Source organism: Cydia strobilella, chromosome Z (genome assembly GCF_947568885.1).
Source record: "Cydia strobilella chromosome Z, ilCydStro3.1, whole genome shotgun sequence".
Lineage (NCBI taxonomy): Eukaryota > Metazoa > Arthropoda > Insecta > Lepidoptera > Tortricidae > Cydia > Cydia strobilella.
The window spans coordinates 7,410,928-7,424,021 of record NC_086068.1 but is presented as its reverse complement, the minus strand read 5'-3'; the positions used below and the strand labels follow the sequence as shown (position 1 = coordinate 7,424,021).

Here is a 13,094-nt window from a genome sequence, read left to right as displayed (position 1 = left end):
CTCAAAAGTGTTGGAACTCTAATAAAGAATTTACGTTATTTATTTTGGAAACAACACACGTTAGAAGCAAAGTTTACACAGCAAAAGTTGTTTTACCCCCTACTTGTATGACCATAACAAGAAACGGTTTATTTTAAGTTACGACACGCGAGTGTGGACTTTGGACAATAGACTAAAAATTTGTGGTATACTTAATGCATTTAGATCTTATTTAGATACTTGTGGTTACGTTATATAATGTGCATGTACATTATTTTGGTATACTCGTAGTTAGGTATGTACTTTTCGTAATTTCGTAATGAAACCCTACATGTTTTTTTTTAAATAATTTTAATAATTGTTAACAAAAAAGTAAAATAGAATAAAACAATATCGGACTATAGACTCCAACTCAGTCAGGCGTAGTGACTGAATGCCATTCCTTAAAGATAACAAAATCATTTAGAGTTAGACCAAGCTAAGTTGGCAGCGTTGTTGATAGCCCAGGCTGTGCAAGTGTTATTTTAAACGTCAAACTTCTTTGAAATTATGACTTTTAAACGACTCTGCAGACTCTTCTTGGTTTAACTAGTATACCATTCGATTTTTGCGCTAAATACAACAACATTTTACGGTTTACATATTGTTATAATTGGTATTCCAAACGTTGTCTAAGGACATACACCTAATGTCGAGGCGCCTTTCGAATAGAAACTTCGTTTATATGATTAAGTTGCCTATAAAGAGCTAGTCTGTGTGTGATGGCCTTTCTCTTTAAAGACTACACACACCGGCGCAATACGACGCGATCGATTATTTTTTACATTTTTAAGTGACTAACACAAAAGTCATCGCGTTTTTACCCTATCACGGCAAAGAAAATAGGAAAACTATGATTGTAATTAATTTATTTACTATCAGCATTGCGATACAGCGAGGAAATGCCGCCAGCATCCTTGGTACAATGCCTCAAGGGCCTATTTTAGATTTAAGCTAGTTATTAATTTCGTTTACGTAGTACCACTGTATATATCTGCCTTATACGTTGTGCGAGGCTGCGAGGAAGCCGCCAGCTCTTCGGTCACTAGTTACGTCAACCAGACGCTTCGCGATTTTTTGCAATCAACTTGTGCGCTCTGGGACCCTATGGACCTAGTTTCAATTCCAAATGGAACGAATATTGATTGTAATTATGTTTGTATTGATATTTATGTTTCCCGTAGCGTCAAGCTTTAAAACCGATTTTGATGAATGAGTTGTCATCGAATCGTGACTGGCGACAGACTATATTTTATAACAAAAAATCTGTACTAGGGTTACTTCAGTTCCAGTCCAAGGAACAAAATTTAGTCTGTGTTTTTAACTATGAAGTACTTCCCATAGGAAATATGGAACTCATTTATTCCTGGCGTAGTGGGTACTTTTATAGTAAAAAAAATACTGCTTTTTTTTAAAGGTTAACAAATTGACAAAATTGTTACAATATTTATCCGTCTGCAGCTAATGTAACAAATATAATATACGATGATTTTTAGTTATAGGTTTATGCTGAAGTATAAACTTACTTAGGTAATTTTTTTATATTCTTCCTGATCATATCAAACATTAAGAGTGCTTACGAGTATGTAAACGTTTCAGCGTGCGGCAATATAGTAAACTCAAGTAGAACGCTACTTCGAAGAACACTGGACGCTCGTTGTCGTTGCACAAAGCATCGCAATTACTTTATGCAAAGCATCAAAGTTTTTAAAACTTGTACTTCAAGTACTGAACCACACCAGCTGCTTTCTCTCCATGGCGCAAACAGGTAAGGTTCATATTACATAATAATAGTTACGTATGGCAAAGTACTCATGTGGTCCAGTGATTTAGATAAAGCGCGTGGGCAGCATTACCGTGGCTATGATGATCTTTATACTTGCTTTTAGTGGTGCGCTTCCGTATGTAATGTTGACTTAGCGCAATGAAAGCGTTGCGCGCGTTTTAAATACTTAATTAAGTTATTATTATGTTTAACTTGTATACTTACATAAATGCGATTGTATATCTGTTGAAATGCGCGTCAAAATGACATAATAATAAGCTAGGTATGGTATGCCAAGCCCGTGTTACTGCTGAGGCTAATGCAAATCTAAAGCAGTTTGGGGCGTAAAGCCCGTCACAGACGGAGCAATAATATAGCAAAAGATATCTTTACCCTATCTTATTTTTTTTTATTGATTATCTCCGAAATAGAGTTAAATAGAATACCGGTGTCTTTGAGAAAGTTACTTGAAATTAACGAAAAAAAACGGCGAAGTGCGAGTCGGACTCGCGCACGGAGGGTTCCGTACTTTTTAGTGTTTGTTGTTATAGCGGCAACAGAAATACATCATCTGTGAAAATTTCAACTGTCTAGCTATCACGGTTCATGAGATACAGCCTGGTGACGCACAAACAGACGGACAGACGGACAGCGGAGTCTTAGTAATAGGGTCCCGTTTTTACCCTTTGAGTACGGAACCCTAAAAACTATTAAAACGGGTCACTCACGTAGTGACCCGTTTTAATTAATATATATTTAATACTACCCTTATACATCATTCATGCAAACTGCATTCAACATTGTTATGCGACTCGTCGAAATCATGATTGGTCGTCGTCTACCACTTCCGCCGTATGTGTATAGGTACATTTGTGCATTTTATGGGTGATAAAAAGTTCGAAGTAGTTTGAAAGCAACAAAACGCCATTTAATAGTAGCGCCGGCTTGTAAATTGCATTCAGGCGTTTTGAACTGCTGCATTAAAATGTCGAACCTAGGATACATAATTAAATATGACTACTAACGTTAACATAATATTGTCTTCGGTTACCGCGATAGTTACTCATGAAATAAAACTATGAAAAACGGATTATATCGCGTATATTGAATTTATAATACATCCCGACGTTTCGAACTCTTTACAGCGTTCGTGGTCAACGGGTGACTGAGGAAAAATTACAAAGTGCAAAAATACCCACATACTAAAATAATGAACAATCATAGACTACAAACTTTAAGGCTGGTTGTACATGCAAAATCGGTTCATAAGGCTAGTTATACACTATAATTATTTTTCAAGTAAAGATATATATATATACGCGATAAAAACTATGCCGGCTCCAACCCTACACCACGGACACGAGAAGATTTAATTCCCTCCTAAATTGTAGGAGGGTATCCCAATATGGGACCGGCAACAAACTCGGCGGGACACATCTTTTCAAAACATCAGAATGTCCAGCATCATCCAACACTAAGGTCTCACAGTCTATGTCTCGCTTGCTCCTTTATCAGATGGACTACAGGATCCCAAGCTGGTGGTAGACTAACGTTAACATTTTGAAATATACCTATATAGTCACGTTAAATAAGCTACGTCATATATTTTTTTGATCATTATACTACGGGCCGGTTGTACAATCCACAAACGACGGACGGACGCTACGAAAAACCAAGTTCTATTAAGTATATTTGGATTTGATCAGATTATTACTTTGTAAATGCGAATGACGTACTTGGAATTGTTGCTCCTGCACTTCAAATATACATATATCTTCATAATATTACTCGCACGCTGTGCTGATAATTCCTATAAGTAGATAGATTATCGGAATATACGATAATTTACACTTGCCAGCATTTAATGCCAGTGTTTCTTGCTTACCTTTTTATTCTTCCTTGCGTTATCCCGGCATTTTGCCACGTGTCATGGGAGCCTGGGGTCCGCTTGACAATGAATCTTAAGAATTGACGTAAGCACTAGTTTTTACGAAAGCGACTGTCATCTGACCTTCCAACCCAGAGGGGAAACTAGTCCTTATTGGGATTAATCGAATTTAAACTATCGTGAGACATATTAACTTAACTAACTTAGCGGTTTCACTCACGTGTTTTTAGTCACTCGCGCGACATGTTTCGGAGAGCGTAGGCCTCCATTTTCAAGCACTAACAGTGCCTGAGTGAGCTTATTGGGATTAGTCCGGTTTCCTCACGATGTCTTCCTCCGCCGAAAAGTAACCGGTAAATATCAAATGATATTTCCTACAAAAGTTCCGAAAAAAAAACTCATTGGTACGAGCCGGGGTTTGAACCCGTGACCTCCGGATTGAAAGTCGCGCACTCTTACCGTTAGGCCACCAGCGCTGTTCTTATTTACCTGAGCAACATATTTAGGTACTTCATTGATCAAAATGTTATGTATCGGTATTTTAGACCCAAAATGGCAGAATTCTCTCAACGCATGTTGTAAAACTCTCATACCATTGTGACTGGGTTTTATCCTCTTTCCGGGAAAGTTCTGCATTTGGTTCAAAACAATGGCAGTGAAAGGTGGTTCTTAAACATGTAATTGCCTGTACCGTCACGATTTCTCACTATTTAACCGACCGAACAATAAAACAATATGTAGGTATCTTAGTACCTTGGTTAAGTAAGATGCGATAACGTGCAGATATATTCCAGCCGTAAAATTACAATTAAATTATAGAATAAGTACCTAATATACCTATGCTACTGAAATCGCTCAAATTTTAACCGTCATTCTCAATTTTACTCAAAATCAAGTTACATACCTACCTTTACACAAATTTTACACTATCGTTTAAACTTTAAACATATAGATAAACACTTTTGTCTCAAAGCACCTCTAAAACAATTTAAAAGGATGCATACGTTAAACTTAAAGTAGCGTGGGTTAATAAATGTATAAATTTTGAACTTTAAGACAAAAAAATAAAAATATCTGACATTTTTATTTTTACCATTTTTAACTAACCCCACTGACCTAACGGAGCGGAGACGACTCGTAAACAAATCACACCCATAAAATGAAAGTGCAGTAACTTTTAAAACAATAAAAGAGCAATTTCAATCTTAACTCACTGTTCATTGAGTTTAAAATGCCAGTAGGCTAACGTGTTGGATCGCTGTTTAGAGTTTAAACAGCAAATGCAACATGCATACCGAGTCCGTCCGAGCTGTGCATATGTATCCTTCGGGAGTTGGTGTGCTGAAAACAAAATGGGTTTCCCAAGACTTTCGAATTTAAGCTACGTTTTTGGCGATGCGACTATAGACTTGGAATAAAACAATGAAACGATGGGAGGTTTCCCTCCGCTAGCCTGACATTATTTGTACTACTCGTAATAGTTTAATGAGATCGGGCGTATATCTTGAAGTGTGGAATATTGCGGCGAAATGGGGAAACTTAAACAACATGAGTCCGAAACCATGTAATAAAAGCTTTGTCTGTAGCTTCGAGGTGTCCGAGCAACATATAATGTAGGTACTTAATGGACACATACAACAAACCCAATATTCAAGCAAAAACTTGTAGTTTTCGCTCTCTGAAGCCCTAAATTTAGCGCTGTTTTAAACGAAATTAAATATATATATATATGTAAGTAGGTAGTATGAATGCAAAATCAGTTGTTTTCATGGGAAAAGTACAGTTGGTCAAGCAAATCTTGTTAGTAGAAAAAGGCGGCAAATTTAAAAAATGTAGGCGCGAAGAGATCGTGCCATAGAAAATTTGAATATCGCGCCTTTTTCTAGTGACAAGATTTGCTTGACCAAGTATAGCATAGATACTGGGTTAGTCTGGCAATGAAAAGGCGGATGCATACTTGTCAACCTTCACGTTTAATAAACTTTTGAAAAGGTAGAATATCAGTTTTTAAAATGCCACCGGGTGTCTTTGAACATTTCAGAACAAGAACATGACAAGAACGTTATTCGAAGTCAGAAGTAACAGGAAGTAACGAATATTTCCTTATACTAGATTCTTCGTCACAGATCGTGACGTGATGCCACTATGCCCGCTTTTGCTTTCTGTTTGTTAAGACTAACTTCAAATTATAGCAATTATAAGTTATCCACATAGCGTTTTTAAAAGAGGTAGAATATGTAGTCATACGGTCGTAATTCACGAGCCCATACACAAGATACTTACACATATTATGTGCAGTTGTACAGTCGGATTGCATATAAAAAAACACTGTTTCCAAAACAGTATATATCATAGACATAGTATAGTAGTTAGACATGAAACCGAGCGACCATCAGGGGTAAGAGAAAGACATATTCATGTATTGACAGGTTAATGCATGGCAGCATAATCCTTTTTCTCTTTCACTTATAAATTTCGGTATTTCGCCATCGCCTCCTACCTATGCTGCCATAACCCGACCATGAAAAAAAAACCCGGTTGTTGATAAGGACAAAGCATGGCACTATTTTCTCTTTCCTCTTATAGGAATCGCAATAAGACTATCTTTCTCTATCAAAGAGTGTCAGGCTCTTGGTATATATAACATAAAATATACCTTCAACATCTGCAGCTTTGCGGCAAACTTATGGCAAAACGATGACAGTTGACAGAAAGAAAATAAATCTGACAGTCGAATGACGTTAAAATATCAAGCATTTTATTCTTACCTAAACCTGTATTGTTTAATGAAATGGCGTCTTTGCTTTCAATTAACAACTACTTTCACTTTTCCGGCATCACAGCATCGTCCCATACACGCTAGGAAATGCCGCCGCGGTCTTCTAAGACAAAATTGCACAGATAGACTTTTGCGGTAAACCTAAACGTGTATTGCCACCTTTATACAAGGATAATTTACCTCCTTCAATGACATAATATTCCTGTTTCTCTGATACAAAAGAAACTCGTCATTCTAATTGTCTGCGTCTAGCATAAACAAGCCAAGCAAGTTGGACTTACCCCTAGCTTTTTACGTCTTACCTTATACAAGTTATGGATTGTATTGGCTGAATAAAGAAATTGCTAGAGATTGAGCTTATTTCTTTCTCGTCACGGCTTTTTCGAGCTTATTTCGATAAAGCTTACTTCAGAGAACTGTACTGGTAATATGGAAAGTAGGTAATAAATAACAAAAATAATAGAAGTTTGAAATTCACGACCGCGCATGGGTCTTTATTTTTAAGGTGTAATTAAAAAAAAACAGTATACTTAACTAAAACTTGATAGAGGAATACAAAAATCATGAAAACGAAGAAAAACTTAAGAGAAAATCCGACAGCTAAAACAAATCCTCACTTCACACGCAAACTGCTCTGAATAATTGATTTATCTTAATAGCATACAAGGTTTTTTCATTACAAACGAAGTGGGTGATAGAAAATAAAACAGGCAAACGCTCTTTGTTTCAAAATCAAATGGCATGTGAGGTGGTTCAGAAGCATATTATAGGACTTCTGTCGGTTTCAACACTCGAACTCGGTAGCCGACCTTAGTGACGAACTGACAACTGACGATACCTTTTCTTCGACTCAGAATAAAAAAATAGTTTGCTTCATCTTTGTAATGCAAAATATGTTTTTCACTTCACTTGCTCGTAGAGTTAGACTTTAAGATGTGCTTATTATAGGACATTTTACACAGATTGACTAAGTCCCACGGTAAGCCCAAGGAGGCTTGTGTTATGCTTATGGGTACTCAGGCAACGATATAATATAATATATAAATACTTAAATACATAGAAAACACCCATGACTTAGGAACAAATATCTGTGCTCATCACACAAATAAATGCACTTACCTGGATTCGAACCCAGGACCATCGGCTTCACAGGCAGGGTCACTACCCACTAGGCCAGACTGGTCGTAAAAATTGATCTCGATGAAAACAGTTCGTATTGATCGATTATTTCAAGTTTAACATTATTGTAGAAATAATTACGAATATTGATCGGATGTTTCTATGCAACACAATGCACACAAGGAAACAATCAAACCATTCCGGCCCGGTCCGAAGTTATAATTGGCATATTTTTCAATGGAAAACGTTAAACATGCTTAGTTTCTAACAGAATAACTTATTTTTGTTGCTGTTACTAGTTTTCAGTAAGTATGTAACTATTTTCAAAGAAAGTTCATAAAAATTAAAATACTACGAAACTGAATATTTTTCGTAAGGTTACGTTCAATGTGGTCTTACAAGACTCGAAAATAGTACATTTCGATGCTAGTGCGGAAAGTATGTCATTACTACACGAGTACCGAGATATTTTGCCACGAGCCGTAGGCGAGTGGCAAGACTCGGGACGAGTGAAGAATGACATATCCGCACGTGTATCGACCGACGTTTTTTTAATACAGTTGCGAAAAAATAAGAAAAGCAACAAGTAAGGAATGGAATTCGAAACTTTTATATGATTAATTCTGTGACACTGACATCATTGACATTGACATTATGAAGAGGTGTTTTTCTACCTTTTATTCGACTAGAATAAATTTTGTTATTATTATTGAACCCACTTCAATAAAAGTTTTTTTTTTTCAATGCATGTTCTATAAGATAGAAACAATTGTAAATCTTAAAACATTGTACTATTATTACCTAAATATCGTTATTTACGATTATTTGTGTATCGTATATTTATAAAAACAACATCGAATGTTGCCTTTGGAAACTTAAAAAAACATTCTTGCAGTAAGAAAATACGCCTCTTCTTTGACAGGCGTTCCGTTCCATTCAGACAAATTATTAAGAACGGTTTTTCAACATTAATAAATAAACGTGTTAATAATACTTATAATGATGAAGAGGTAAGTAATAAAATATGAAATATGCATATTTTTCGTATTCTTACATTAACAGTAGGTTTTTATGTTGATTACGACGTTTATAGGAAACTAATATTAACACTCATCAATAAGTAGTCATGAATTGAACCAAGTAAAAATTTAAAAAAATTGGAAAAGTAAAAAGCACTAGTTCGCGAAAACCAACTTTCCGCACGCTAAACAGCCACGAAAAGTAGCACTTTTTGAGCAACTGTATTAAAAAATATTTATTTAAAGAACTTTAAAAGTTCAGTATATACTTTTGTCATTAAGGTCACCCTCACCCAGTAAAATCGTAAAGCGAGACGAATACTGAAAATCTTTACGAAGTAAGTAACAATTAAACAAAATGAACCGTCGCGAACTAAGATAAGACCTTATAAGTTTTTATTTATTCCTGGAACTTCTGAATAGGTTAAAGTTGTTTGTTTCGGCGCGCCTACGGTTGGAATTATTTAGCCCCAGTAATTAAACGATGTGTTCTCTCGTACAACCACGGGCATAATCATACACACACTTTTTCCCCTTATTCCTCTGGCATAAGGTGAAAATGTGGATACATGTTTATGATCATGACTGTTAAGGAGTCAGGAGTTTTGAACTTTGAGATAATCACACGTTGCCGCATCTTCTTAAATTGTAGCAATTTGGACTTACCTACCTATGCCGGTTGCAAGGAGAAATTTAACTTTACTTTAACTTTATATAGACGAACTTTGAAATTAGACGAAAATACCGCGTTTACACGATTGCATACCTATTGACGAAAGTTTATATGAAAAACTAAGAATGTAACGTGGTTGGGCCTACTAAATCCGTGTTTTGAAAGTGATTTATACCTAATCCAAGGCATTCTTAGGTGACTGACGACAGTTTTTTGAGTGGGTTCAATTGTATGTAGGTACCAACTAAAGGATGACTCACGTTAGACCGGGCCGTGTCCGGGCCGGAGCTTCCGGCGCTTCATTTTCTATGGAAAGCATCACGTGATCACCTGTCATGTCATAGAAAAGTAAGCGCCGGAAGCTCCGGCCCGGACACGGCCCGGTCTAACGTGAGTCATCCTTAAGTGTATTTCTTAGGCCGCTCGCTCTGCCGCCCCAGCGGTTTATCGTATTTTAATGTAGGTAAGTACATATATTGATATTCGATTCGCTAATTGTGAGAACGACAACTACGGATGTAACCAAATTGTTTTGTTTGCAAATTTACATTGTGCTTTTTTCCCCGACTGCTGAATTGAAAGGTTATGATTTTCGAGCGTAGATATGTTTTCACAAGGCTGGGGAATTTTAAAACAACCGTATCGTATCAAGTCACCCAGAAAAGCTCCGCAATTTTACACTATGTCTAAAACGAATAGTCATACCAGTTAGATCAGCATGTCCCAAACTATGGTGGGTCGCGAGCGAATATTGAGTGGGCCCTGAAAGTCCTGAAACTACTAGAGAATCTGAGCGTTACCAATAATATGATATGCCTCCTTTTTAAGACAGCCAAGAGGTGGGTCCCGAATTTGGCAGTGTTGGTGGGTCGGAGCCCAGTCAACTTTGGAAACCACCGAGTTAGATATTACCAAAGTTATGTTGGTAGCGCAATTTGCGGATGTAACCCAACCCAAAGCAACGAATTAGGAGCGAGCGTCAACTTTCAGAAACATGGGGCATTTTTTCTAGCCTGTTTCTAATCAAGCGCAGATACAAGAGTGGGGAGGACAATAAAGGCATTTTCCCCACGTGAAACGTTACTAAGTTTTTTTTTGTAAAGGTACTTCAACTGAGAAAACTAGATTACCTGAAGTTGTAGAACCAGCCCGCAACCATGTGAAACTGGCGTAACACGATAAGACAGATCGAGTTAGGACAGTTTCACATTCGCGTCACACGGTCGACAGTTTTGCTATTGAGAGATAAGCAAAATTTTGTTATAATTATGATGATTTTCGCTATATTCTACTAGTGGCTCTGTAAGCTGTAGACCTCGCGTTAAGATTTTAAATCTTAAAAGCTTAAAAAAAATTAAAATATAAAAATATGTATTTCTTTGAGTCATTATTACAGCGTATCTCGCGTCTAGATGACAAGCGCGTGGGGGTAGTTGCTGTGACGTCATAAAGCTGGCAGTACAAAGTTTTTTACTTTTATTTTTAAACATACCATGTGGGGTAAAAAATGAAAGGGTCAGAAGTCAGTTACCTATTATATAGGTACTTAATAGTCTTAATACCAATAATTTTACGTTTTAAACGTAAAGCAATACCAATCTTATTAATCTATTTAATTCTATCTACCTAGAAGATAATGGGATAACATCGCATGGGGTATTTTTGACCGAAGCGTTAACGAAGGTCTCCGTTTTGACTCGGGTAAACTGTTTCATGTGTCCGGATGTTCTTTACGCTACAGGTCGCTATTCTCAAACGATTGTCGTGAAATTCTGTGAGCAGGTTCAATAGTTATACTTATAGAATTTTTCAGTAGTTTCGTTTTTTATGAAATACTTAAGTGCCACTAGCGTCTGTTTCACTTAAGACCATTGCGACTTGCGAGTATGCGAGAACGCTGCGAGCTGTGATAATGACTCAAGGAAGTAGGTATTTTTTGCTTGTACATATATATATTTTAAGCTTATGAATCTTAACACGAGGACTACAGCTCACAAAGTGACTAGGTTAATAAATTAGTTTGAGTCAGATTATTTAATACGTACCATTGCCAATCGCAACAGTAGGTAGGCAGTTTTTCTTGTTCCTACCTTCAGAAATTACTTAATCTATTGGTTTATATTATTCAGGGGATCTAAATAGACCCACGCTACAGTTTATTTAATTTATAAGTATTACTTAGGTACCTATACTGAAAATCCGTTGCCAAAAACCTCTTGTTAATGGGCATTATAACTTTAGCGCAGCACATGTGCTAAGGGGAGTAATCATTAAATCATATTTATCAGTCGATTTATCAAAATTAAAGACCTTGTGATCGCTTAATCGGTTTCATTAGTCACAAGGTGCTTAACATAATGGGTTTTTCATTTTTAACGAACATACAAATTCAATACTGTCGCATTTGCATATTACGACTAATTAAGTAGGCCCTTAAACTTGAATGCAGCTAAAATAAATACACAGAACTAAAGCAAATAGTGCAATAGGTAGTCATTAAATTACAGTATTAAATTATCAGTGAGTAACGAGCACCGAAATAAAGCGTAAAGTAGGTTAAAGTTTTTTGCTGTACGTGATGTGATAATGAAATTGTTATATGTACGTTATGGATTGCGGTCGGCGTACAATGACTTATCACTAACCGGAATTCGGCGTGGCTTGTATTTTTAACATCTTTAAGGTTACCTGGAGTCAAACTTGTGGCCGTCGTCAAGAGTGCCGGTGTAGTGCATCGTCAACATATCGCCGTTCTTAGACTTCGTGGTGCAGCCCTCCGGCACGTAGACATTCTCGACCTTAAGTTCGGTGACCTCCGAGCCCGCGAACGTGGCACCTGCCAGTGCCAATACGGCAAACACATAGCGAAGAGCCATGACTAAAGTTACGAAAAGTTCTTGAGGAGGCGAGGTGCGTGCGAGTGCTAGTACGGACACGGAACAACTGAACTGAATCGCGCGCCGTGGATAACTTGAATAAAGTTTGCAGCCGCTGCGTAGATAGCTGGGTTTGCGTCTCGCTCATGCCACACTTATCTTCACGGTGCTAGCGCGACGGCTATGTTTTTGTCGGACGCGAGACACGAAGTGGTTACGCATCTCCGTTCGGAGTTTGCCACGCGAACGGTGACGCGATCCTACGCGCCATCGCGCCCCACTTTCCAACGTGGTAAACTTCTGCTGTCATTGACAATTTTTTACTTAGATTGGCATACTTGTAAATAAGGTTCATTCATAAGATCATAAGCCAAGCCGTACGAGCCCAATTTTAAAGAAAAACCGCAAATCTATATACAGTTTAGCTATTTGGCACACGCATACAAAAGGTCAATACAAAATTTGACCCGCACACCCGCAGTTCTTAAAAAAAATCCCTTAGGAGGGAGTGCAGTCTTTTTTTTTTGTACGCAAAAAAAATATTAGAAACCTATCGTTTGTGGTATTACATAGGTTTGTGAAAGGCCTTTTTGAGAAATCTCACCGTATTTAAGAATGATTTCGCTTAAAATGTACTTTTTTCATCGCAAGTGTGATGAAAAACATTGTGTGTGTGTAACTCCGGGGGTAATAATATTGTTACTCGAGTCTTTCCCTCCCTTTCATAAAAAATGCCCCATATACTCTCGTACAATATTTCACTTACCACCCACGTTGCACAATGTACTTATTGTCTCTCCCACAATTGAGACGAGTAAAAATTTCCAAGCGCCATTTAACTGTTTTGTGGCACTCCTTCGTTCCTAATTTTATTTTTGTTTAATACATTTTAACTGTCGTTCACCTTGTTGGTATAGATTTGCACCTGTTTCACTGTCAGTAGGCATAGTATTCGCG

At 37.2% G+C, this 13,094-nt stretch overlaps 1 protein-coding gene across 2 annotated transcripts in view; it reads right to left on the bottom strand.

Moving 5' to 3' along the window:
• Positions 1-12,218, bottom strand: part of LOC134754421 (FK506-binding protein 2) — a 67,208-nt gene extending 54,990 nt beyond the window's left edge. Inside the window, exon 1 of one of the 2 annotated variants that reach the window (XM_063690746.1) lies at positions 11,950-12,218. In XM_063690746.1, the coding sequence (XP_063546816.1) occupies positions 11,950-12,137 (188 nt within the window). In that variant the 5' untranslated portion in view covers positions 12,138-12,218. The remainder of the gene's footprint in view (positions 1-11,949) is intronic. The other variant, XM_063690745.1, reaches the window with a different exon arrangement.
• Between the last annotated feature and the right edge of the window lie 876 nt (positions 12,219-13,094).